Raw genomic sequence first — 27,121 nt, 5'->3', positions numbered from 1 at the left:
CCCTCCCAAAACCAGCTCTGGCACCCCAATCTTGCTATTTTCCAACACTAGCACCCTAACAACCATCAATGGGCTTCATTCTGCCAAGGAAGAAGGACTCAGGGACACCTCCCAGGTGTCTGTGGGAGCGCCACCAGTTCCTGCATCCCTGTCCCATGAATTGTTTCCAACTATTTCAAATCCAGTGCAGAACTGAGACTAGTTTTCTCTCACCTAGTGGAGGAGATGCTCTGGGGATGGTGAGCGGATACCAAGGGGAGGCTGACAGCGGCAGAGCTCCACTCACCTCTTGGCCAGTGTGATGTTGTAGTAGTTGAAGAGTGTGGGCCAGTGGCGGAAGGACAATTTCCTCCACAGCTCCTCATCCTCAGGCCCCCAAGTTACCTCTGGGGCTCGGCTGTCATGGACACCCTCTGCTGGAACGGCATGCTCAGGCAGCTCACCTGGCAGTGTCTGGTTCTCTGGCACTTTAGGAGCATCAGGTGGGAAGATGGAGAAGGCAGGGTCCGGGTGGCTGGCAGGCAGGACTCCACTAGGCACAGGCATGGGGCCCAGGGAACCCTCACCCAGTGGGCTCTGTTCTGTCACCTGGGCAGCGAGGTAGGTGCGCAGCCCTGCCGGGTCTGTGTATACCAGGATGCCAATCCAAACAACGGTGCCAGCCTGCAGTGGGATGTCAAGTGCTCAGGAGGGTCCTGTAGGCATCGGGCAGCCCAGGCCCCAAGCAATCTTGGCCCTCACACTGGAAGGACCTAGATGTGCAGGCAGGACGTGGCCCCCAATCCGTGTGTTCTTTACACCCCCCCCCCAAGTCCTCTCTCTACCATCTGCTGACAACTGCCATAGGGGCCTGGCTCCCTTTCCATGGCTAAGGATTAGGTTTTCAAGGCTCGCAATCACTGGAACCGCTTTAGTTTGTCAGAACTTCCCCTCCTCTCCTGAGCTGGGCCCAGAAAGCTGACGCCATTCCCAGGTCAGCATGGACAGAGGGACCAGCTGCTTGACCGACTGAAAACCTTCCAGAGGGCCTCAGTGTTAACCCCCCTCCTGGCAACCAGCACATTCCACGATTCTCTGGGGCTTGCATGCTTCATGGGGGCTGATTAAAAACCACAATCCGGGAAAACATTGACCATGCAAAGTGGCTTCATCCTAGAGGATCCCCAGGATCCCCGTCCCGGGTCCCTCTGCGGAGGCAGCTCCTCCCTATCCTGGAGCTACTTCCTCAACCGACAGGTCAGGCATTACTGGCCACCCTGGGATCTGAATGCTGTCCTCTGCAAGACAGCGCAGGGGTGATGGGTACCATGATGAGACGCTGTGCCAGGCGAGTACGGGCCAGGAAGTAGATGACTCGCAGTCTTTTGGGGAGCCGCAGGTTTCGGAAGGAAGATGGCTGCAGTGTGATGGTGTGTGGTGTGGCCGGCCGTACAGCTAGCTGTCTCTCATAGCGTGCTGGCCTCCCCACGGGCTTGGCTGAGGGCAGGCAGGATTCGGGGGGCAGGCGCTTGTTCAGGTCTGCTAGCTGTCGAGGGACAGTGATCAGGCCCCAAGCTGTTCAGAGGCTGCCTGCATCAGAGCTGCCTCTGCCTGGGGCCACACTCTCGCTCAGAAGCCGTCTCACGAGAGCAGCCACCAAGTAAGAGTGGGTAGGCCCCGCCCACTCAGCCGCTCTTACCTCCATCCGCCGAATGTCGATTGACAGGACAGTGGTGAAGAACAGCATCTGGAGGAAGAAGTCAGACACCAGGCCCACAACAGCAAAGAGGCAGAACTCCTGGAATGACAACACACAAGAGCCACTGTGGCTACATGGCTGCAGAGAGCAGATCCCTCAGGATTAGCAAAGACAAAGGAAAATATTCTTCAGCAAGTCTGGAGACTAGGCGGGCAGGCTAGCCGCTCACTAGGGGGCAGCACGGAGCTGCTGCCTTTCTCCACAGTGGACTGAGCCGGTGCTGTTCTAGAAAATTCCAGTCCCTTGAGAAAGGCATAAGGGCCTGATCCCACCCAGAAAACTCTAAGCCCACTAGCATGCTCCCTAAAAGCCCTTCTCCACAGGCCTTGGCCTGTTCACGTGCCTTTCTGTCCAGTTACCACTGAAATCAGAGGTGAATTCTACCCTAACATGGCAAAGAAGTGATTTGCATCCTAGGCCTAGCTAAGGGGCAGAACTTGCTCAGAGTTAGGTTTTCTTGTCCTGCCCTTGTTTGAGACACACAGACACACAGACACAGACACACACACAGACACAGACACACACACAGACACAGACACACAGACACACACAGCTGGCTGACAAGAGGTAAAGCCCTAGGGCCTTACCTGGATGGCAGGCACAAGGGTGAAGTAGCCAATAAGGATGATGCCCAATTCAGTTGCCATGTTTTTCATGATGGACCAGCTCTCACTGCTTAAGCCTGCAGGGAAAAAGCCGAGCAAGCATCAGTGAGGACCTACCTGCTTTAAAGTCTGTACCTGACCTTGCAGTCCTCAGAAGGACCCAAGCATGAAGAGGGGTCCAGCCTCTGGACGTCACTCCACTCAGTGGCCAGACTCTAGGAGTCACTACCATCACATAGTTGCTACAGAGGAAGGGTGGAGTGCAGCAGAATGCTCTGGCCATCAGAACAAAGGACAGCCAGGGTGATGAGGTGAGAAAACCCAGGAAGAAAGGCCAGCGCCACCCACTGTAACCACATCCACTCCTGACCATCCAGGCACAGGCCAGAGCAATGGAGGACGTAACTGGCTCTGCCTCATGCTGTCCCCAGGGTCACGCTACTATAGCTTCTTAGGAACAAGTCTCTGCATTTACGAGAGACTCTGCCTCATCTCTTTACAACCCCACACCCAGCACAGGATGGGACAAGGCACACAAGTCCATCAGAGGTGGCGGAATGAACGCACAGCCAGTTCTGTGTTCCTCACAGAATGGGCCCAGGATAAAGTGCCTTGAGATTGACCTCCTCTTAGCAGGGCTTGGTGGCACACACCTTTAATCCCAGCACTCAAGAGGCAGGGGCAGGAGGATCTCTGTGAGGCCAGCCTGGTCTACATAGCAAGTTCCAGGCCAGCCAAGGCTACACAGTGAGACTCTGTCGGGGGATGGGTGGGGAGGCTGCTACTGGCTGGACGGCTTTCTTACTGACACATAGGCCAGGACCAAGTACACTGTAAGGACTAGATGGTTCCTTGGGACACATAAGGAACACTAACAGGCTGGCCAGTTACATACTAGGCTGAAGGCCAAAGCAGGGCAGGTTTTTTTAGTAGGGTTGTGTGATGCATATGTATACAAGCATGTGTAGAGGTCAGAGCACACCAGGTATTGTTCTGCAGGAGCTATCTACTTTGTATTTTGAGACAGAGTCTCACTGGCCCAAGACTCACTGAAGAGGTTAGCTGGCTGGCCAGCGAGCTCTGAGGATCCACTCTCTGTCTCTCCAGTGCTGGGATTACAATTGTGTACCACTTTGTCCCGGCTTTTCACATGGGTCTAGGGGTTATGGTGATATTTTATTTGTACTGAAATGTGATTTTATTTGTATGTTAATAGAGTTGCCTGGGGGTCAGAGCTAATAGCAAGCCATAGCAGAAGCCGGGCAGTGGTGGCGCACACCTTTAATCCAGATCACATGACAGACAGATCTCTGTGTGTTCAAGGATACAGCCAGCATGGAGACACAACACCTTTAATCTCAATACCAACCATAGAAGACCTGAAGGTCTGTATAGATAGGCAGTGACGAGGAGGTCATGTGGTTGGGTTTACAACCAATGAGAAAGCAGAACAGAAAGTCAATAAAAAGACAGGAAGTAGGTCTCTTTCTGAGGGGAAGGACAGCAGCGGCAGCGAAGGGTAAGAAAGGTTCTTTAGTCTCAGCGCTCAGCTACTGCTCTGACCTCTTGGGCTTTAACTCTGCATTTGGCTCTGTGTTTCTTATTTAATGAGACTGTTACACCTACAGGGGGTTGAACTCGGGGCCTCACACCTGGGCAGCAAGCGCTGTGCTGAGCCATCAGCACAGCCCTGAACGGCAGGCTTGGAGAGCTCCTTCTCTCCCTGGGTGTACACAGAGACCAGCCCACCACCCAGCGTTACCTTGTGCGATCCGAAGCTTCACCTCCAGGTCCACTGGGGTCGACACCACTGACTTGGTGAGCACCAGCACATTCTCTAGCCCAATAACCACCACCAGGTATGGGAAGATCTCACTGGGGACAGAGGGGACAGGAAGGGGTTGGCTCTTACCAGACTTGAGCCCTGCAAGGCTGTGGGGCTTCCAGCCTGTAGCAGAGGCCGCCAAGTGGCCCCTGCAGCGCAGGGCGGAGGCCCCAATGTACCTCCACATCCAGCAGGGCTTCCGTCAACACAGCCTTTAGCTCTGAGGCAGGTTCCAAGGCTTTGCCAAGGAGCCAGTTACCATCCCTGTCTCCTCTCTCTACCCAGTGGAGACGGGGGCTGGGAGAGGCCCCCTGGGAACGCCCCTGCCCCACTGCCAGACACAGCTTTCTTAACCCCTCCTACACTGGACTCCAGTGGCTGATGGAATGACCGTTTCTAGGACCCTACACTGGCTACTCCAGGCCAAGACACTGAACTAAACGGGAGGGATAACCTGGTCTCACCCCTAAGCTTTGCTGAGATGCTGTCCGGGGAAGAGGAACGCTCCCACAGGGCATCTGGCTGAGCCTCACCCACCCACGTGAAGTTCTGAAAGTGGCTCAGAGAAGGAAGCAGGCAGTCCAGGACAAGGAGCCGAACATGAGAGACACAAAGTAGCTTTTCTGTACCGCCAGCTGCTGCTAACTAGTGTCCTAGGCCTTGGCTCTGATATCTAGCACAGGGGAGAAAGTGGCCTGAGAAGCCAAGGTCAGGGCCAGGCCAGTCAGTGGGCTGGTAAGCAGGCAGGCCAGCCACAGAGACCAGAGCCTAAGGACAAAGGCAGGGAAGGCTCTGGACTAAGATTTTCAGAGGAAGGAGGGAAAGTAACGTCAGTGATGGAGGCGGCAAACAAGACGTCCCCATCCACTGCCAACAGGAACTGACACTTACTGTGGGCATTTCAATCTTTAAAAGGAAACTCTTTCATGATGTTCATTTACACATGTATGTGTGCATGCAAGAATGCACACACATTCTCTCCTTCTAGAATGAGGATTCTAGAGACTGAGCTCAGGTAATCAGGCTTGGTGGGAAGTGCCTTCCCTACAGAGCCACATTGCCAGTCCTCTTTCAATAGTGAAGAAGACACCTACGCTTCTGTACCTCACACACTCCCTGGACACAAGCCATTAGAAAGCGGTGTGAGGGGCTGGGAGATGGCTCAGCAGTGAAGAGTGCTTCCTGCCCTTGCTTAATGAGCTCAGTTCCCAGCACTCACATCCAGCAACTCACAACCCCCATAACTCCAGCTCTGATGCCCTCTTCTGGCCTCTGTGGGCACCCATACTCATGTGCACATTTTTCTATCCCCCAACATATTAAAAACAATAAAAGTAAATCTAAAAACTTGGGAGGCAGAGGCAGGTGGATCTCTGTGAGTTCAAGGCCAGCCTGGTCTACAGAGCAAGTTCCAGGACAGCCAGGATTGTTATACAGAAAAACCTTGTCTCAGAAACAAATAAACAAACAAACAAAACCAAAAAATAAATAAAAGCAATGTGCATATGGATTTAAAATCTAAACACCAACATCTATGTATACACAGATACCATATACATACAAACACAAATATTCTATACATAAAACATAATGTATGTGTATATATATACATATGCATGCATATAACCACGTTTTCTATATACACACACACATATATGCCATATACATACACATATGCTTAAAAAGAAAGTATACCTCTTCAATGTCAAAAATAATAAGGCAAAGACATGGGGTAACAACAAACATCTAGTCCAACGGTCACCAGTGGTCACCATCAGGCCCAGGTGTGCAAGGGCCTGATGACTCACTCTGGCCCTGTGAGACCTACCCGCCATTGAGTGTGGGTGTCAGGCCGAAGAGGGTGCAGAGCCCCACAGACATGAGCAGGGAGCTAAGCACTGTGACCACAGCCGCCAGGGCGAGTCCCCACTTGGACTTGACCATGTCGATCTTGCCTGCAGAGCAGAGAGGGCGCATCAGGGCAGCACCTCCCCCAGCCGGGGCCCTCCCTGACTGAGCTCCTGGGAGCCGACTATGCCGACAATCGAGGAAGGAAAGGACAAGTGTGGACGCCTCTGGTCTCATGAACACAGCATACCTTTTGGGAGCTCTGACCCACAGTCTGCCTCAGAAGCCCCTGAGAATCTCTGGGGGAATGAAGCCCTGGTTTTAGAGACCACCAGATACATTCTACATCTTGGCTCCAAGCCATCTCTGACAGCCGGGAAGTGGGTCACAGTCATGGAAAGCTCATTTGGAGACCTACGTGTGGAGAAGTAGATGTAGGCAAACAGGATGATGTAGGTGGTCACCAGGGGGATGAGCTCTGCGATGCCGATCTCCTCTTTGAAGTGCACATGGACCAGGTTCTCTGCTCGCAGGCTGCAGTTGGGGCTGGGGTGCAGGAGCATGAGCCGGGCACGCAGGCTGTTCAGAAACCTGTGGACAAAAAGTCCCTAGAGGGGCCAGCAGGTCTCCTCCTCCTCTTTGTGAAAGGGAGCTACTCTGGGGTGTTTCAACATCTCTAGTCTCCATGGACACCAGGACGGCAAAGCTAGCAGACCTCCTTCCTGACTTATACAACTCCAGGTGCCAAAGGCTCAGAAGAGCACGTCAGAGGCACCACAAGCACCCTCGCCGATTGTGGAGAGCTGTGCAGTGGTTCAGACAAGACACAGGCCCCACTGAGCTCAGCAGTCAGCTGAGGCACCCACCCAGGGCTTAGGAAGAAACCAGAGGAAACACCAGGCCACAGAAATTGTCAGAGCTGTCCTGAGGGCCATCCTCATTCAAATGACCAGATTAGTTCTTTGGTATAAAGAACAGAAACATTTCAACAGGAAGCCTGGGGCCATGCTGGTCAGAGAAGCAACCACTCAAGCCTACGTCCCACAGGGCAGTCGGGACCTGAGCACCTTACTTGGCATGGTAGCGCTGGAAGACCAGGGTGATGGTATAGGAGACCATCCTCTTCCTTGTATAGAGGCTCACCCCGCTGTACTTCCCAGGAACACCGAACAGCAGGTCTGTGGGAGAAACCGGCAGCACTGACACAGCAGGAGAGTCACGGGATGGGCTGGAGGCAGGGCTACCCAGGACCCCTTCCCTACCCACTGAAGGAGAGCGCGACCACACACAGGCTCGCTCCAGACCCTGAGGGCTTAGGGCACCTTTGAGTGTGGCTGAAGTCTGCAGAGTCTTGGGCTCGTGCTGATGGATGGTCCCAATGATGTCAGGGTCGGCATGAAATCGTTCCCAGTCGTTCTGCCAGAAGTTCCCAGGGGACAGCAGCAGGCAGCCATGTTCGGGTAGTAGGCTCCGGAGTTTCTTGAGGCCTGGCAGCAAGTCTGTTACCTGAAGGCAAACTTCCTCCAGGCTCTTGGTCCCCGAGCTATGCAGAAGATGGGAGAAGCCTCTGATGTTTCTTGCAAGACAGAGCCAACCCACTGCACTTACGGGGCATCATCTGTCATCAGGCTCCTAAATGCCTTATTTCCCCGCTGGATCCAGAAGAGCCTGATGCCTAGGGCAATGGGAAATACTTCCAAGTGCTCAACAGGACCATGCATCTGTCCAGCCCTCAGAATGCACTGGATCCCTAAAGCGCATCTCCTTCCAGGAAAAGCAAGTGTGTAAGAGCGTGCAAACTCTCCCACTAAACACCTCGGCCAATTTTAGTGGACAAGCAGGAGAGGAAGAAACTTTAGGGTTTTAGTTCACCAAAATTCTGGTCAAAGCCATTAGTTTACTAAAACCTGATGGTGACAATCTGTTAAGCCAACATGTTCCAGAAGGCACCCCCAGGGAGAGCTTGCTAATCTTAGCAAAGCCCAAAGGCAGGAGCCATGGGTCAGCTGTTTCTCAGTTACCTCCCTATGGTAGGGCCCGTTCATTCATACTCCCTCTGTAAGCTGTGAGGATACAGCCACAAAGAGGTCACAAAGACCCTGAGAACTGCAAAGCTGACTGGCTTGCAGAGGTTAAGACTGAGGAATGTAACTCCCCTTGGTACTTGAGAGTCTGGGGTCCCTGAGAGGAGTACCTGTCTCTCAGCACGTGGTTCCGGATTTCCTCCACCAGCTGGAATGCCCGGGACAGAGGTGAACGAAACACATCTACCGCCAGAAGGTTTTTGTGCCAGGGAGACACTGATGACTTCACAAATATCTGTTGGATGTATGCCACCGGGGCACCCACATACTGTAGAGGAAACAGGACAGGACAGAAAGGAAGCATGGGACCATGCTCAACAGGGTACCACAATGTTGCAGTGGATACCTTTCCATAGCACAGATGCTGCTCTCTCCTCTCCCTCGTGGGCTTGGAGGTGGGACTGGCTGAGGCGGCAGGAGCAGCGTGGGGCAGGACTTCAGCCTTCCAGAACCCTGAGACGTTTCTGCTGAGTGAGCTGTCTTTTCTGATTTATCTCCTAATGAATTCCTTATAATGCCTCTTAAGCAGACTCCCTTGGATTTCTCGCTATACAGCGTCTCAGACTCAACTCTTGCACTAGTGTTGCACGTTTTTCTCACTAGAACCTGGTGCACGCCTGTCTAACTCCCAGAGCAAACTGGATCGTGGTTCCATAAACTCCTGGCAGAACGACAATGAGCGCTTCCATCCTGATGCTGACGTCACTGGGACCAAGCCCAATCTGCAGATGAGAGCACTCACACGTGCAATTCCCGTGACAGAAGTGCCATGGACCACTCCTCAAGTGTCACTGTGTCAGCCCTAACTGAACGGCTGTGTGAATGGGTCGGTGGCAGAAGGGCAGGGATCACATCTGAGGACTAAGGGACACGAGAGAAAGAAAGCCTGGACAGACGGACAAAGGAACCCTGGAAGGTCGTCAGGACAAGTGAAAGGCCAAGCTAGAAACCTGGTTGAACCTTCTGGACTTTAAATTGATGACAGAGAGAAGCCCAAATGTCCCTGAGGTGGAGGGGATGCCTAATGAGAGCAAGGTTTTGGAGAGACTGCCCTGGAGGTTGAATGGCATCTAGGGGCAGAGAGACAGGCAGGTTAGAGGGAGCTAGGCAGGCCTGAGTGGCTGCGGCAGCTGTTCTGAAGCCAAAGCTTGCCTTATTCAGGGACTCCACAGGCGGTGGACAGAGAGAAGGCCACCAAGCCACCTCCTAGGCTCCAAGGAACAACTAAAAAGCAAAGTTCATGAAGCTCAGTTTACTTATTTTTTGGTTGAGACAGGGTCTTAGGCTTAGTCCTAGCTGGCCTGGAACTTGTAGCAATCCTCCTGCCTCTGTTTCCCAAGCGTTGGGATTACAGGTATGTGCTCCTGAGCTAGCTGGGAAGTCATTTATGATGCAGTTTGGTGTGGACTCTGACCCACAGAGCTCACTCGAAGTGGCCACTAAGCATTACTTCTGCGCCTGCTGGAACTGGCTACCCCGGGCTCTGCTCGGAAAGCATTTCACTGACTCAGCACACATCTGTCTGAGTGAAGGAAGTTTCCTCCCAGAGACCAAGAGCTCTGGAAGGAGGCTCATTTTGAAGAGCATCTCCGTATTTGCGACGGACACAGCACCCTCATGGCACCATGGGGCTTCTAGCCCCAGGCTTAATCCTACTGATGTCAGACAGCCATGACCCTGAGCACACCACTCTGCCCTCTGCCCGCACTCCAAAGGATCTGAACTGCTGACCCTTCAGTCAATCTCCAGGCTAAGAGCTCACACCCTTCTAGTACTCTTCCAGCTTCTTCCCACCCTGAATCATGTGGGTCTGTTCTCCTTTTTCATTTCTTTCTTTTTTTTTTTTCTGTTTTTCGAGACAAGGTTTCTCTGTATAGCCCTGGCTGTCCTGGAACTCACTGTGTAAACCAGGCTGTCCTCACATTCAGAGATCCGCCTGCCTCTGCCTCCTGAGTGCTGGGATGTTGGCATGCGCCGCTCCCACCACCACCCCCTGGCCTTGGGCCAGTATTTCGGCAAAAGACCAGGAACTACAATTTACAATCTGGGATATAGGGTCAGGTTCCATCATCAGTTTTAGTAGCGCCCCATTCCCCAAGCTTCTCCACTTTTCTTCTTGCAAGTGTATTGCTATAACATCATTCTTTTCATGGGAAGGTAGTAACATGGTTTTCTATGTGGGTGACGTGTATCTGTTCTGTAGGAGAGGTTCTTACTATGTAGCTTTGGCTGGCCTCAGATCTGTAATTCTCCTGCCTTAGCCTCCTGAGTGCTGGTATTACATGGGTGTGGCACCATGCCCAGCCTTCCACCACATTTTTTTTAAAGATTTATTTATTTATTATGTATATAGAAGAGGGCACCAGATCTCATTACAGATGGCTGTGAGCCACCATGTGGTTGCTGGGAATTGAACTCAGGACCTTTGGAAGAGCAGTTGGTGTTCTTAACCTCTGAGCCATCTCTCCAGCCCCCACCACATTTCTTTAGGAATATGTTGTTATCCCATTTGCCCCAGACAACTTTCTCCTTTGACGCTCCACCAACTCTGGGTAACCCACAGCTCCTGGACTTTCCTTCACTGGCTGGCAGCCTCTGCAGGCAAACCAAGCTGATGGCCCCCGGTATAGACTCATTCTTCAGTTTACCTGGGTCCCCTCAGCTGGACGGCTCTTGACTCATGTCTACCAACTCCTATCTGAACCTTCCAAGAAGGTGTTCCACATTCTTCTAGTTTTTCCAAGATTTTGGCCCAGTCACTAAATATATCAAGTCATCATCTAATGTGACCTTAAGTTCTCTCTCTGGACATCAATATTCTCTCATAGTGGCAGCTGTCCACAATCCCTAGACTGATTTGGAAACTTCCAGAAGCAGACCTGGAAACCATTAGTTCATCTGGATGGTACAAGAGACAGGGAGGGAGGCAGCCAGCCAAGGGTGTATTGAGCAAGTGACCTCACAGAGCCTGAGCAGGGAGAGCTGAGACTCCATTCTGCCCCCACAGACACTGAGTAAAGGGCTGTTCTGAGGTCAGGGATTCTCCAGCACCACAGGCCTCTGGACCAGAGATCCTGAGCAGGGAGATGCAGTGTTGGTGAGAAGGCAGGCAGTAACATATTAGTGAAGATGAGGTGTGGCCCATCCATTGTATAGTGCGCCCATTCAGTGGAGATGAGTTCTCTTAATAACCCTACTTGATGTCCAAGTGAGAAACAGGTATGGAAGCAGATAAAGAATAGTACCCTACATGTGTGACAGCAGATGCAAAAGTATTCAAGGGACCCAGATCTCCCTGAACAAATAAAGACTCTTGACTAGATGGAGACACTGGCAGGTAGCCTTCTAACATGACCCCCAATAAGCCATGTCTTCTAAGGCTCATGACCTTGTGCAATCCTGCCCCCTTAAGAGAATGCTAGATCTACTGATTTATTTCTGACAGGGAGTACAGACAAAGTGATGCTATCTTTGAATTTAGGTTACTGAACACTACAACAATTCCCCATCTTTTGGTACCAACACCTGTTGAAACAAGACATCATGTTAGCCATTCTGGAAAGGGCATTTAGGCAACACTCAGAAAGCAACTAAGAGGCCTGCAAGAAATCTGCAGCCAGTCAGCCATGTGAGCGAGTGTGGAAACAGATTCCTCTGAGTTGAATTCTGAGGTCTGGAAGACTGGACTGACAGCTGGACTGCAGTGTTGTGAAAGACCCTGAGCTAAATACCTAGATAAGAGAACCAAGGTCAGGATAGCTAATGGACAAGTCTAAGGTCACACAGCTGATAGGGAGCTGATCCAGAGTAAGCTCCCAGCTGCCTGACCCCCAAGTTTATTTCCTCCTCTACAGCCAACCTGCTCAGATAATGCCATACAATCTTGACATGGGAGAAAAAGCCATAAGCAGTATGGGAGAAGAGCTGGGGTCCTGGGGACCAATGGCATCTCTGGCCACCACTGTTCCTAGCATGAGGTCTCTGCCTAGATCTTCTCTGTGTCCAGGCTTAGGCAGCCACCACAAACTCGACAATATTAGCCTTGGGAGCCCAGCATGGAACAAGACTATACGCCTCTGGGAACCTGCTAGATTGGTCTGTCTAAGGGACTGGAGAGGACTGTAGTGAAGGCAATCCCATTGCCCTAAGCAGTAAGTTCAGATTACCAAGAAAGCTGCTCTGTGGTAGGCATTCAAGTCCTGAAATCCTCAGGTTTCTTCTTCTTTAAAACTCATTTTCTATTTTAAATTTAGTTCTTCCTTCCTAAATAAATAGAGCTACCTAGACTCAAATTTCAGTGCCACCACCCATGGCTGTGTGCCACCGGTGAGGGCCCACAGGCTCTCCAAGACTCCAGGTCTTCCTTACTGCTTAGGGAAATGGGAATAAACCACCCAGCCCAAATCAGGTCCCTGAGAAGGCCAATCAAAATAACAGATGTGAATCAAATCTAGCAAAGCATCAGAATTATGAAAACTGGATTTGGCATCCCAGGTAATTTCAGCTCAGCCTACTAGTCCCTACAAGTTCATTAGGATTGATTTCATTCCCACCATTTTCACTGTCATTCTTTTTAAAAGCAAACAGTGTTTAAGTACATGTATGAATGTTTTGTCTGCATGTAGGTGTGTGTACCACATACAAGCCTAATGCCCTTGGAGGTCAAAAGAGGGCATCTGATCCCCTGGAACTGAAGTTCTAGAATCCAAACCTGAGCCTTCCCTAAGAGTGGTAAGTGCTCTTAATTGCTGAGCTATCTCTCTAGCCCATGCTATTCCTCTTAAGGGAACAGCTTCCACTATCTGGTCCATGTTATTCTCTAAGGGCATTAACGGCTTCCACTATCTAGTCCATGTTAGTCCCTCTAAGGGAATTAACAGCTTCCACTATCTAGTCCATGTTAGTCCCTCTAAGGGAATTAATGGCTTCCACTATCTGGTCCATGTTATTCTCTAAGGGCATTAATGGCTTCCACTATCCACTCTTAAACTCAAGAGCCCAGAAACAACTTGGGCCCACCAACCTTCTCACTTACAATGCTCAAAATAAAGTAACAGGCACATTCATTGTCTGTGAAATAATCCTGCTCTTCACTCACTCAACAAGAGCTCTTTCTTGAGCGCTCGTCTGTGGTGTGTAAAACACTGGTATTTATGTGAATCGGAGTGAACGCAACTTCAAGAGTATGGCGGGGCAAGCACACAGAGGGGCAGCAGGATCCACGAGTGCAAACAACAGGCTTCCTGAAGAAAGCCACTGAGCTGAGAGCAAGCCTTACAAGCAGTCCAAGCATACAAACCTTCCCTTTCCTCCTCTCTGCACAGGCTAGCCAGACTGATCTAGTCTGACAGCCACAAACATCTGCTGAATATTAACAGTGGGCCAGGTACTGCACCAAGTCTGCATCCTCTCATTTGATCCTTGACAATGTATAACACGGGAAAATTATCACCCTTGTTTCATGAATATGGGAACAAAGGCACACAAGTCATCGGGCTAAGGCCGCGCACTGGGAAATACAAGTCTCTACTGTTTCTGCTTTGTTTTTCTTTCTCTGTAACCACAGCCCTCTGCCCAGAAGGAACTGGCCCTTGCCAATCCTACAAAGCCATAGGTCACACTAAGTCTAATACAGAGTGGCCTGAACTCAGAGCAAGGACCTGGCAAGGATGATTAGGTTCTGTGTGGGGGCTGGAGAGATGGCTTAGTGGTTACGGGCACTTGCTGCTCTTTCAGCTCACAAACTCCTATAACTCTAGCTCTGGGAGATCTGACACCTTCCTCTGGTGATGCAGGCAGGCAGGCAGGCAGACAGACACAAATGCTCCTGCCTCTCTACCTCTTCCTCTGCTTCCTGTCACATGAGAAGAATAGGCTCCTCCACCACTCTGCTTCTACCATGATGTTCTGCCTCATCTCAGACCCAAAGCAACAGAGCCATCTAAACTTGGACTGAAACTTCTGAAAACACGGACCATGCCATGCCACCAAGCGCTTCTCTTAGTTTTCAGACTTGTCTTGTTTGGGTGGCCTTGAAAGTTTTGTGGAGTGCTGGTCAGGTATTTCGTAGGGTGTCCTTCAACTGGACTTGATGGATGTTTTACTCAAGTAGACTGGAGCCGTGCACCCAGGAAGAAGAATCTAGAAGTGTCTGCAGCTCTCTTCCACCTCCATCACTTGCTTGAGGCCTTGCCTGCCAAGTTCTCTGCTGCACACACTCCTCTCTGCCTGTGCTCTGTGGAAGGAAGTCTCTAGACACTTAAGAAGCAGAGAAGTTGAGTATTGTGGAACATGCCTGTATTCCAGTACTTGAGAGGCAGAAGAATCAGGAGTTCAAGACCAGCCTCAGCTACACAGCCTAGGCAACATTAAACCTTGTTTCAAAAAACAAAAAGAGAAAGGAATTATATGCTAACTTCTTGAGAGAGGACTATCTGCATAAATTATTCAGAATTTTTCTGCCCAGAAATTTGCCTATTGTCCCTACGTATTTATTTAATCAGTTAATCAAGCAGATTCAGGACAGACTTACAGGTATTTACCATTTCCTGGAGGATACTAACATGTGTATATAATTCAATATCCTTCACTGTATTGCAACAACTGCTCCACACTGACCACTGAAAGCTCTTGGCCTCTGTCTGTGTGTGCGCATGCACGTGACTGTGTGAGCTTATGTGCTCTAGGTGTGTGAAGGTGCCCGCAGAGGCCAGAGGGTGCTGATCCTGGGACTGGAGTTAGATATGGCTGTGCACTGCCTGGTGTGGGCGTTGGAACAGACCTCAGGTCCTCTTTAAAGAACAATAAGCACCCTTAACCACTGAGCCATCCCCCAGAGTCCCACCTCCACCATATCATTTAAATATATACTTCAAACCTTAAAAATCTTTGTCTTGCTTTGTGGTGATGGTGTATGCCTTTAGTCCCAGCACTTGGGAGGCAGAGGCAGGCAGATCTCTGTGAGTTCGAGGCCAACCTGGTCAACATAGTAAGTTCTAGGACAACCAAAGCTGTTACACGGAGAAACCCTGTCTGGAAAATAAGAAAACAAAACAACAAAAACCCTTTGTCTTACCTCTACAACCAGGGTGCGGCCTCTTCAAGGACTAGCACCCTGAGCTGTCCCCAAGGCTTCCTGGTTTACACCGTGCGGTGGTTTAAAAGAAAATGGCTCCCAAAGGGAGGGGCACCATTAGGAGGCCTTGAAGAAAGTGTGTCACTGTGGGGCGGGCTTTGAGGTCTCTTTATCTCAAGCTTCCCTCAGTGTGACAGTCAGTTGACTTCCTGTTGCCTGCAAGATGTAGCATTCTCAGCTCCATCAAATCTGCCTGCACACCAAGCTCCCCACCATGATGACAATGGACTGAAGCTCTGAAACTGTAACTGAATCATCCCAATTAAATGTTCTACTTTGTAAGAGGTGCCGTGATCATGGTATCCTTCACAGCAATAGTAACCCTAACTAAGACGCCCCCAAAGCAAGAACAGAGCAAAGGAAAGAAGACAGAGGCTGAAGTTCTGTGATATGGATGGGTGGAGCTGCTGCGTCCCTCCCAGTGCCCAGGCCTCAGCTTTTTCTCCAGAAACCATCATCTGTCCTGCTTGGCCAGGTGATAACATCAGCAACAAAGCAGGTGCCCTGGGCCAGGGTCTGGGAGTGGACTTCTCACCCACTACATTTGCTGCTGCACAGACTCAGGGCTCCTCCAGTCACTGTTAGGAAGATGGAGATGAGCTGGTCCAAAGAGAACAGACGTGAGCGATGGGTGCCTGCACCTGGCCACGTAGCACAGAAGACATTTCCGCCCCTGCCTATGAATTATGCGAAGGGAAGTCTTTCTTCTTTTCTTACTCTGCTTTGAGGTGAATTTTTTGTTCTTTGTAACTGAAATGGTTCTCACACTACTGTGGGCTTCACTTTTTATCATATGTAGCCAATGTGAGTGTAGTAACTTATCACTGAGTTACATGACATTGGGCCATAGCACCAAGCCTGAGTCTCCTCCATCACTCAGGGATAGAGCTTGTAACAGAAAGAACTAAATAACTACCTGACTGTTTAGATCTTAAACTGCTCTGTACACGTATTCATTGTCAGCACCCAAGGACAGTGAACGTTATGAAGGGAAACCCACAAATGCATCTATCCTGTATAAACAGGCCCACTGAATTCTACTAGTCAAGAAACATCCATAAACCAAGACTACGTGATTGGGACCTAGATATCATCAGTTCAATACACAGTAGAACTACATTAAGCAGTTAATGATGGTAAAATATTTGCATCAAGATGATTCCATTGTGAACCAATGGCCAATTTGGGACATAGAACACAAAATAGTTTCTTTAAAAACAAAAAACAAAGAAAAAACTGGTTTTTGTTTGTTTGTTTGTTTTGTTTTTCAAGACGGAGTTTCTCTGTGTAGCCCTGGTATCCTGGCACTCTCTCTGTAGACCAGACTGACCTCAAACTCACAGAGATCCTCCTGCCTCTGTACTGGGATTAAAGGAGTTCACCACCTCCACCTGGCTTCAAAAAACTTCTATGTGTGTGTGTGTGTGTGTGTGTGTGTGTGTGTGTGTGTGTGTGTGTGTGTCTGCATGAGTTTATGTGCACCACGTGCGAAGGTTCCCTCAGAGGCCAGAAAGCATCAGATCCTCTAGAACTAGAGTTACAGTCGGTTGTAAAGCCACCTGATGCGCGTCTAGGAACCAAACCTGTTAGGAACTCTTTGACCACTGAGCTCTCTCTCTAGCCCAGAGCTAGATGGTCTCAGACCATGTGTCCCCTGACCATCAGAGCAGAGCCCTGGTGAATAGGTGTCCCCTGACCATCACAGGCACAGTCCTGGTGAATAGGTGTCCCCTGACCATCACAGCACAGTCCTGGTGAATAGGTGTCCCCTGACCATCACAGCACAGCCCTGGTGAGCACAGATGCAAACTTCTCATGGACAAAATGTGTACCTGTAACACACCTCTCTTACCAGGGATCCTAGTTCAGCAACCGGGGAGTCAGACTCCTAAGTAGTGAGCTGACTTTAACCAGAAAGGAAATGGGAAAATGGCGCTGTACGGTCAAGGGGTGGAGGAGAGGAGCTCTGTCCCAAGATTTGCTTTTCCTCCAAACACTCAGCAAGCCCAGCACCAACCTATGGGGCCAAAGCACAACACATGAAAGACAGGCACGTAAGGACTACCATGTCCTTACATGGTAGGTAAGATGTCCAGAGATGAGCTGCTCAAGCTCATGAGCTTCGAACAGTGAGCAGAGAAATCAGTCAGTGGGGTCCCAAGTTCGAGCCCTTCGACTAGGGAGACTATTTTTCCCCCATTCCTATCAGTGCTCAGCCCAGAGCTCATCCAAGTGATAACAGTCCAGTCCAGTCGGCTAGGACTAGGAGAACAAAGAATTCTAATCCCGTGTTGACCCTCATAAATTAAGTAACCGAGGCACTTAATTACTTTGGGCCCCAACCTTCCTTCCTGTTTAAAAAAATAAATAAATAAAACCTGTACTTTTTAAACCACCTGATTGGATTATGAAGATAAAGAACACCTAACTGATCTGAGGAAATTAGGCGAACTTTGCAATCCTCAGGCAGTGTTGGGGTTCTGATGATAGAACACCCTGGGGGTGCTCCGCTGTTCTCATGACTATCTAGGATCAAGGAGCAGCCGGCATGTCATCTGGTCCCTGCACACGGTGTGTGGACAGGCCAGGCATGACCCCAGGTTGAGCTGACTGCGAGGACAACTGAACATCCTCGTCTGTCTAGGGCATTCACACTTGGCAGCATTCAAGGTTTTCTTCCAATAAAGGCTGCTCATTACTTGTGTAACTAAACACTTCCGGTGCCTTCGTAAAGCAGGCGAGTCCACAAACTCACTAACTCGAAGCTGACCACTCTTGCCGCCTCTTGCAGAGTCTGCCTCCACCAATCAGCTCTCTGCTAGGGCTCTCCTCAGTGACAAGCTGAGCACCTACCCACTCTGGCTGCTCACTGGACTCTCCTTGTTTGCGGTCAGAGTCCACAGGCGGGGGTGAATAATCTTTCACAGGAGTAGAGAATTCCACAGGTCCTGTTCCAGGCAAGGGGAGCTTCAGCAGCGGGTAGCTGGGGAGAAGGGAGAGCAGGGAAGAGTGAGGACGTCTGAGAAGCAGTCTCTGAGATGGCCACAGGAGCCGCTGCAGCCCCACCGGCATTCTCTTTGCTAAGGCTGTGTAAGAAACAGCGTTTACTAACGTGAGTTTCAGAGACGAAAGCCAGAAGTCACCCAGATCAGAATGTTTCAAACTTATTTTAGCCACAAAGCCTGCAAGAAAGCCCAACATTAGCAACAACAGGAGGTTCTTTCGTCCCTTCCATCAAGTAGATTTCAGAGATTGACCTCAAGTCATCAGGTTTAGCAGCAAATACTCTTTATCCACTGAGCCACCTTGTCAGCCTAGTTTTGCCTATTTTTGAATATCATATAAAATAAATTATCCTGGGCTGGAGAGATGGCTCAGCAGTTAAGAACACTGACTGCTCTTCCAGAGGACCCAGGTTAAATTCCCAGCACTCACATGGCAGCTTACAACTGTCTGAAACTCCAGTTCCAAAGGATCTGACATCCTCACACAGGCATACATGCAGGCAAAAACACCAAAGCACACAAAATAATAATAATAATAATAATAATAATAATAATAATAATAATAATACCTATGTATGTACTCTTTCGTGAATGGCTCAATATATATCTTTTTATCATCTATGTTGGCGCATGCAGAGCCACTCATTTTTATGGATACATATTAGAGCTGGGGAGTAAGTCAGTGGTAGAGTGCTTACCTTGCATGCCTAAGGCCTTATGTTCAACCTCTAGCACTACCACAAAATTCCTGACATCATAGCTATGTACTAATCCACTGAATAAATAAATATATTATAGTGCATTAGTCTCCTTCACTGTCAAGGCACACTTGGCTGTTTTTAGTGGAAACCACTGAGAACAGAGTTGTGGAGACTGGAGGTCTGACTCAACAGTAAGAGTTCTACTCTTCCAGAGGAACTGAGCTCCGTTCCCAGCATTCTTTTGGGTGGCTCACATCATCTGTAACTTCAACTCCAGGGGACTTTCTGGCTTAGTCTGGCACCCAAACAAGTGGCATACATTAATGCAGACATATATATAAAAATAAAAGTTTTATAAATAAAAAAATCGAGAAGTAACCTTGTTAACTACAGCTTTAAAAAGAAAAACAAATGTCTGGCGGTGGTGGTGCGCAGTTTTAATCCCAGCACTCGGGAGGCAGAGGCAGGTGGATCTCTGTGAGTTTGAGGCCAGCTTGGTCTACAGAGCAAGATCCAGGACAGGCACCAAAACTACATGGAGACTCCTTGTTCCCCCCCCCCAAAAAAAAAAACAAAAAACAAAAAACAAAACAACAACAACAAAAAAACCCCAAACCAAAACAAGGTTATTACAATCACTGATTGTTTTGTGATAAAAATCTTCCTATGTGCCCACGCTGGCCCTGAACTCACTATCCTTTAGCCTCCTGGATGATAGGATTTATACTACCATGTCTGGCCGGCTACGTTTTGTTTTTTGTTTTTGTTTTTTTGTTTTGTGTGTTTGTGCGTGTGTGCGTGTGCGCGCGCGCGCGAGCGTGCAGTGTTGATGTTATTTGTGGTTCTTGAGTTTTGGTTTACACGTATGTATTTCATGATCTGCTTTTAATTTTAGGTCATAAAAGCAGAAGCCCAGGGAAAAGGTAAATTAATAATAATAGCAATAATAATAATGAGGAGGAGGAGGAGGAGGAGGATGGAATCTCTTACATAAGATTTTTAATATGTGCTAGGAACTATTTTTTTATTTTTGGTTTTTCAAGACAGGGTTTCTCTGTGTAGCTTTGGTGCCTGTCCTGGATTTCGCTCTGTAGACTGGCTGGCCTCGGACTCACAGAGATCCTTCTGCCTCTGCCTCCCGAGTGCTGGGATTAAAGGTGTGCGCCACTGCCGCCCGGCTGGAACATTTTTTTCAAAAGATTTATTTTTATTTTATGTATATGCAGGTTTTGCCATCATGTATGTCTATGTACCAAACAAACACAGTGCCTGCAGAAGCCAAAAGAAGGCATTGGAGCTTCTGGAACTAGAGTTATAGGTGATGCTTATCTGCCACATGTGTGTGGGAACCGAACCTGGATCCTCTGGAAGAGCAGCAAGTTCTAACTGTAGAGCCATCTCTCCAGCCCTTCTGCCAGGAATCACTCTAAGCATTTTAAGTGTTTTAGCCATGTGAAAACTTCTCCACAGGAGGTAAGCGCCATCATCCATCCCTCTATTTATTGATAAGAAAGAATGATCAAGTATCTGGCTGAATGACGGTCGCCCAGCTAAGTCAACCAAACCCAACCCAAGTAGCGAGCTTCCAAATGATAATTCAAATGGAACCAGAGACTAACACAACATGAAAGCATCTTTGGGGCTGAGTGTGCTAGCACATGCTTGTGATCCCAGACCTGGGAAGAGGATCCTAGGTCTGAGGCCAGCCTAGGCCACAAAGTGAGTTCCAAGCCATCTTGGGCTACATAGCACAACCTTCTGTCAAAAGACTAAAGAGGAGGAGAGCATCTTTGAGAGAAGGCAGGTCTCCTTCCTCTATAGCTGTTATCTTACAATCCAAGCCATGTCTAGCCTGGGGGATGTGGCTGGCTAGAGAGAGCTTTCCTCGGCAGAGAACTCTGGGTGTCGTCTGCTTCTGCCTCCTTTCTGGACATGCTTCCTGACAGCCCAATCCGGGCAGCCGGGTCACCAGTGACAGGCAGCCAGTTGCCTGGTACTTTTTCTCAGTGGTCACGCTTTCAACAAATATTTGAGCATCAACTCAGCCAGACATTGTGCAAGGCACAGAGGTGCACGAGACAGACAAGAGCTCTGCTCTCAAAAGTAGCATTCCAGTGGGAGCAAAAACAGGCCAGAGAGGCTTTAGAGCACATTAAGCAAGGGAGAAAGAAACTTAACTCGGGAAGTAGAGAAGACCTCAAGCCACACCAGAGGGTTTATGTTCCGCAATTCAGAGCTGAGAATTAGGGCCAGGTCACTGCATGCTATGGACTGCCCAAGCAACTTCCTGTTAATTACATTCCTATACTCTCCGTTTATGCCCATCTGTCACCTAACCACCAGTCCTTGGGGCTAGGGCACCCAGGCACCAATCTAATGGTCATCCTAGACCCAGAGTCTTTCTTCCAGAAGCACCTGAACCCATTAGTCTGTCACCTGTTGGTTTCTCGTGGCGCCAGCACCCTTAGGCACCCCAGCAGTCAGGGCGCTTCAGTGCTGCGTCCCTCCAGCCTGAATGCTACACTTCGCTATCTCATGCATGGTAAACACATGCTCTGTCACTGCCTGTAGGTCCTCAGAACAGGTTTTCCAAATACTGCTTCCTCTCAGTTCTAGGTGTTTTCCTACCAGCATAAGGTCACTGGGGTCAGGAGTGCCCGAGGGAAGGACCTTGACCCAAGGACCTGCTTACAGTACACTATACTTTGGTGGGCTGTGACTTTTATTTTCACCATCTCAAGGCATTTTCTAACTCCTTATTTCTTTGACGCATTGGTTTTGGTTTCTATATATTTGTGAACTCTGTTTTCTTTCTGTTACTGATCTTATTTTGGTTTTATTCCACTGTGATCAAAAGAGGCACATTTTGGAAGTTTTAAAATTAACATCTGTTTGTAGCCTAACACTTGGTTTGCTCTGTGGAGTATATGCATTCAGTTCAGTGTACTCTGGCTGCTGGGTGAAGTGCTCTGTTTATTTTACATTTACTGTTCTAGCTGTTTACAGCAGTGTTGAGCTTGTTTCCTTACTGACCTCAGCTTCTTGTTTTTCATGTTTTGGCGGGTTTTTGTTTATTTTGAGGTAAGTCTCATGTAGGCTAGGCTGGCCTTGAACTTACGACATAGCTGAAGCTGCCTTAAACTCTTGATCCTCCTACCTTTACCCTGTAAATGTTGGGATTACAGGCATGTACTACCATGCCTGGCTCCTGTCTGGATGCCACATCCATTATTGAAGTAGAAGATTGAGTGAGTCAGGAGTCGTCAGCCAGACATGGAAGATGTGATGGCAGAACTGAGGAAAGGTACCAAGCCATGTGGTTAGACATAAATAAGAATTATGGGTTAATGTAAGTGTAATAGCTCGTCAGTAATAAGCCTGACCTAATGGCCAAGCAGTTTTAATTAATATAAGCCTCTGTGTGTTTACTTGGGTCTGAGCAGCTGCGGGACCGCAGGACCAGAAAACTTCAGTTACAAATGGCGTCCAACGGCTCAAGTTTCCACCTGAAACCTGAGAATACTTAATAAGCAATTCTAAATGGAGCCAAAAACAGGTTCCTGCTTCATGTCTCTTGTGGGCAACGAGACACCACAATACGCGGACTTGAGCTACTCTATGGTGGGTTCATGGCATGCACACCTGACCTATGCCATGTTGCACAGAGGTGTCTCCAAGCTGCGTGCTATGCTGTGTGATGGATATAGTTTTTGCTAGTAAAAATAAATAAATAAAAATTAAAATTAAAAAAAATAAAATAAATTTTGAGCTACATGCTGCTTTGATAGAGGCATAGACCCACTGCCTCGCAGAGTCTGGCAGTGAGCATGGTTCCTCCAAAAGCTGGCAGTAAATAGTTCTGCCATGTTGAAAAGCTGAGTTGGATGCAGCCATCAGCCAAGGCTTCTGCTTCAGTACTAACCACTGCAGTTTAAAGCAACAGATTCACAATAAGGCAGATTCAGATGGAACAAGAATTAAATGGTTTACAGTGTGTGTTTAATGTACGTAGGCTTGGAAGAGAGAAGAAAATAGACAGTTATATAAATAAATAGTTTTAAAAAAATAAAGTCTTTAAAGAGACAGTAAAGGTAGTATAAAAAATAAGTAAAGATGGTATTACACAGAGAATCTGGATTATGTTGTCTTTGGTATTTTTAACTGCAGATAGACATTTGATTGTAAAGGTTGCTAAATAAAGCCAAAATATATATATTTTAAAGGTATCTTGACTTCAAAATTTGGATCTAAGGATATGTTGCTTTGGAAAGGAGGCTCTGCTTTTGTTTCCATTGGAAGCAAGAGGCTATGGATTTGTTCCAGATTAAGACACATCAGGTTTGACCAGCCATGACCCCCTGAAAGGTCTCTGATGACAGCATGGCCCAGATGATCCAACATCCAGAACGGTTTCAAGGCAACTGGCTCAGACAATGCAGCCTCACAGACTATTCCAGTCAGGACTTGACCATAATTCTTAATTTTCTCAGAATCCCCATAAGAATACAGCGCCCTTTATCATCAGAAAGTAGCCTAGAATACTCTGCCTACATTCCAAAAAAATAGATTACAGATGTTTGTTTTTGTTTAGTTTGTTGGTTACAAGTTGTTATTGGTCATAGTCAATCTCTTTCTAAAAGAAGAAGAAAGGAATATGATATAGAAATATAGATATGATAGGATGAAAGGGTAGATTACTGAACCTACTTTTAAAGAGCAACAACTTGTTTAAAATGTTTTACATTTGGTATAAATTTTAGTTTACTAATACAAATTTAAAGTTAATTTTGTTGTACTATATGTATATTTCTACTCTGTTTAAGATATGTGTATACAACTCATTTAAAATTGTAATGTATCATTAAGAAATTGATTAATAGTTACTCATCTATGACAGTCAAACTTAGACTTTCTGGACAATGAGACACATCTGCTTCTGGCAGCACTGATTCAAAGAGAAAGATGGGCGTAGAAGACATTCCATATGGAGTTTATCTTCTTTTTGGCAAAAATAGCCATTTGGGCAAGAAACTGTTCTTGCCTGGACTGCTTGACTAAATGTTGTATCAACTGGACATGCTGGACCCATAGGAAGGTGACCACTGAACTTTGCAAGGCAAGACGGTTCTTCAGGTTCCTGCTTTGTAGAAAAAACTGCCAGACTTCTACAGGACACAGAGAGAAATGACTGAGAGACTCTAGGCCTATGGGCCAATGATGGATGCCCCAACATTGCAAAGGAACTTTGGATGACTGTCCAGGCAGGTAGCTGTCTCTGTCATTTCCAGAATTTTGGAAGTTCCTTACAATGCATTTCCTGTTTACTTAGGTAATATTATATCCTTCTGAGGTCTTTGATGTAGTTGAAGACTAGATAGTTATAATTTTCCTTCGTTATGATAAAAGATAAATTAGATATAAAACTTTAGATTCACAAATATAGGATAGATGGAATATTTTCTTTAATTTTGCCAAATACAAATAGACTAGATATTGCTGTGGGATGTTCTGTATGTCCTGTGGGAGCCTGTTCTTGGGTTCCTCGTGGCTTTACCCAGCAGGTCCGCATAGAGGATGACTAGGACCATGGGCCTGAGTGCAGATATCTGAGATGGTCTGCACTTGGCTGTGCTGGGGGATGGTCTGTATGTCAAATTGCTCTGATTGGTCAATAAATAAAACCTGATTGGCCATGGCTAGGCAGGAAGCATAGGCGGGACTAACAGAGAGGAGCAATGAAAGAACAGGAAGGCAGAAGGAGACTGCCTGGAGCTGCCGCCAGGACAAGGAAGACGTAAAGTACCGGTAAGCCACGAGCCACGTGGCAAGGTTAGATTTATAGAAATGGACTAATTTAAGATATAAGAACAGCCGGGCGTTGGTGGCACATGCCTTTAATCCCAGCACTCGAGAGGCAGAGGCTGGCGGATCTCTGTGAGTTCAAGGCCAGCCTGGGCTACCAAGTGAGCTCCAGGAAAGGCGCAAAGCTACATAGAGAAACCCTGTCTCGAAAAACCAAAAAAAAAAAAAAAAAAAAAGATATAAGAACAGTTAGCAAGAAGCCTGCCACGGCCATACAGTTTGTATGCAATATAAGCCTCTGTGTTTACTTGGTTGGGTCTGAGTGGCTGTGGGACTGACAGGTGAGAGAGATTTGTCCTGACTGTGGGCAAGGCAGGAAAACTCAAGCTACAAGATATTATAACTGTAATTCTTGCTTGATTACTGTTTTGTTATATGTAATTGTACTATGTTAAAGTTAAACCCTTCCTTTTTGATTAGACAGAAAAGGGGAGGTGCTGTGAGATGTTCTGTATGCTGTGAATGTGTTGCTCTGGTTGTTTGATAAATAAAAAGCTGATTGGCCAGTAGCCAGGCAGTACATATAGGCAGGACAAGCAGAGAGGAGAACTCTGAAAAGTGGAAGGCTGAGTCAGTAGACACCAGCCCGCCGTCCAGGGAGCAGTATGTAAAGCATACAGATAAAGTCATGGAACACATGGCAACATATAGATTAACAGAAATGGGCTGAGTTTAAATATAAGAGCTAGTCAGTGGTAAGCCTGAGCTGAAGGCCGAGTAGTTTTAATCAATATAAGCTTCTGAGTGATTATTTTATAAGCAGCTATGGGGTCCGTGGGGCTGGGTAGGACCCGAGAAAACATCATCTACACATCTCTCCAGCCATTTGTTTTTGTTTAAGACAAGGTCTCACTGCACAGCCCTGGGATGGCCTGGAACTTGCATGCTGGCCTTGAACTTACAGAGATCTGCCTACCTCTGCCTCCCAAGTGCTGGGAATACAAATGTGACTTTATCTGTGTGCTTTACATGCTGCTCCCTGGACGGCGGGCTGGCATCTACTGACTCAGCCTTCCATTTCTCAGAGTTCTCCTCTCTTCTTGTCCCGCCTATATGCCCTGCTTGGCTACTGGCCAAACAGCTTTTTATTTATCAATCAATCAGAGCAACACATTCACTTGTTCCCCACTTCCCAGGGGTGAACAATACAAAACCAGGAGAATAGGGTAGTGAAAGACTGGAGGGTTTTACCTTCTACTTGAGTAAATCTTAGGAGATAAAGTAGTCTTTTATTTCCTACAAGTTTTGAGAGTTTTTACAGGGTTGTATGTGAGACCAGAAGAGGCTCTGGTTTTGAATGTTCAACTAGCCAGTGTCATGGAACAGGTGCAGAGCTAGCCACTGGGCCTCTCCAGAGTCTAGGCTTTAGAGCAGAGGTCAGAGGTACTTTCAAACTTCAATTTCTGCCAGTCTGGCCCACCTAACTATAAGCATAGATGGGCTTAAGTTACTCTGACTTTTTTTTATTTGTGAAAAGAACATATAAATGTGTGTAAAAAGACAAAGATAAGCTATTACACAGACCACTGTGTGACCCCAAAGACAATCACAGAACAACCTGAGGTGTAGGCAGAAAGGGAGTTGAGAAATACAGATCACTAGAGCTGAGATACACAGCCTCAGCTGAAGGTGTCAGTCACTCCCGAAAAGAAAAGTAAGAGGGGCTGGGCACACGCCTTTAATCCCAGCACTCAGGAGATAGAGGCAGGAGTTCAAGGCCAGCCTGGTCTACAGAGTGAGTTCCAGGACATTCAGGGCTACACAGAGAAACTGTTTCAAAATAACACACACACACACACACACACACACACACACAAAAAAAAAAAAAAAAAAAAAAAAAAAAAAAAAAAAAAAACCACAAGCAGGAGGGAAAGGGACCAAATCTGTTCTCACTCTTGCAGGCCTGTCATCTCAGAAGGCTTAGTATGACCTCATTGTGTTAGCAATTTCCTCTCTGGCCAAGTCTACCTTCCTATATACCCTTTTCCCTGACCTCATAGTGCACCCCCACATACATACCTTACCAGGGAAAGTCTCGGGCAAAGTCTCCTTCCTTGCTGGGCCACCCCTTGGGTCCCAGTAGCCTAAGCTCTAGGAAATATAAACACACCCTTTGCTACGATGCCTATTTGCTACAGGTTTCATCAGATTTTCCCAGAGGGGGGAATAAATAGCTACTGCACTTAGAAGCAGGCAGGAGAGAATTTGCCAAGGCCCATTTACCAGGCTCAGCACTCAGGCTACTGGAAGGAGTATCCTCAGGTCTCAGTCACTGACCCCAGAGCCTCAGCGCCAGCTTAGAAAAGAAAATCAGACCG

At 48.0% G+C, this 27,121-nt stretch overlaps 1 protein-coding gene across 4 annotated transcripts in view; it reads right to left on the bottom strand.

Moving 5' to 3' along the window:
* Nucleotides 1–27,121, bottom strand: part of LOC114705179 (SREBF chaperone) — a 72,308-nt gene that overhangs the window by 5,143 nt on the left and 40,044 nt on the right. For 2 of the 4 annotated variants that reach the window (XM_037207959.1, XM_028886874.1), the window contains exons 3-13: nucleotides 18,089–18,218; nucleotides 8,211–8,368; nucleotides 7,339–7,559; nucleotides 7,089–7,194; nucleotides 6,435–6,607; nucleotides 5,997–6,123; nucleotides 4,106–4,218; nucleotides 2,326–2,420; nucleotides 1,679–1,777; nucleotides 1,307–1,525; nucleotides 287–663 (exon numbers count right to left, since the gene is read on the bottom strand). In XM_037207959.1, coding sequence (XP_037063854.1) covers nucleotides 287–663; nucleotides 1,307–1,525; nucleotides 1,679–1,777; nucleotides 2,326–2,420; nucleotides 4,106–4,218; nucleotides 5,997–6,123; nucleotides 6,435–6,607; nucleotides 7,089–7,194; nucleotides 7,339–7,559; nucleotides 8,211–8,368; nucleotides 18,089–18,218 — 1,818 coding nt within the window. Of the gene's footprint in view, nucleotides 1–286; nucleotides 664–1,306; nucleotides 1,526–1,678; nucleotides 1,778–2,325; nucleotides 2,421–4,105; nucleotides 4,219–5,996; nucleotides 6,124–6,434; nucleotides 6,608–7,088; nucleotides 7,195–7,338; nucleotides 7,560–8,210; nucleotides 8,369–14,075; nucleotides 15,043–18,088; nucleotides 18,219–27,121 lie in introns of those variants that run through there. The other 2 variants (XM_037207960.1, XM_037207961.1) reach the window with 2 other exon arrangements.

The sequence above is a fragment of the Peromyscus leucopus genome, chromosome 7 (assembly GCF_004664715.2).
Source record: "Peromyscus leucopus breed LL Stock chromosome 7, UCI_PerLeu_2.1, whole genome shotgun sequence".
NCBI lineage: Eukaryota > Metazoa > Chordata > Mammalia > Rodentia > Cricetidae > Peromyscus > Peromyscus leucopus.
The sequence above is the reverse complement of the archived record's forward strand: the minus strand, read 5'-3'. Positions and strand labels throughout refer to the sequence as shown.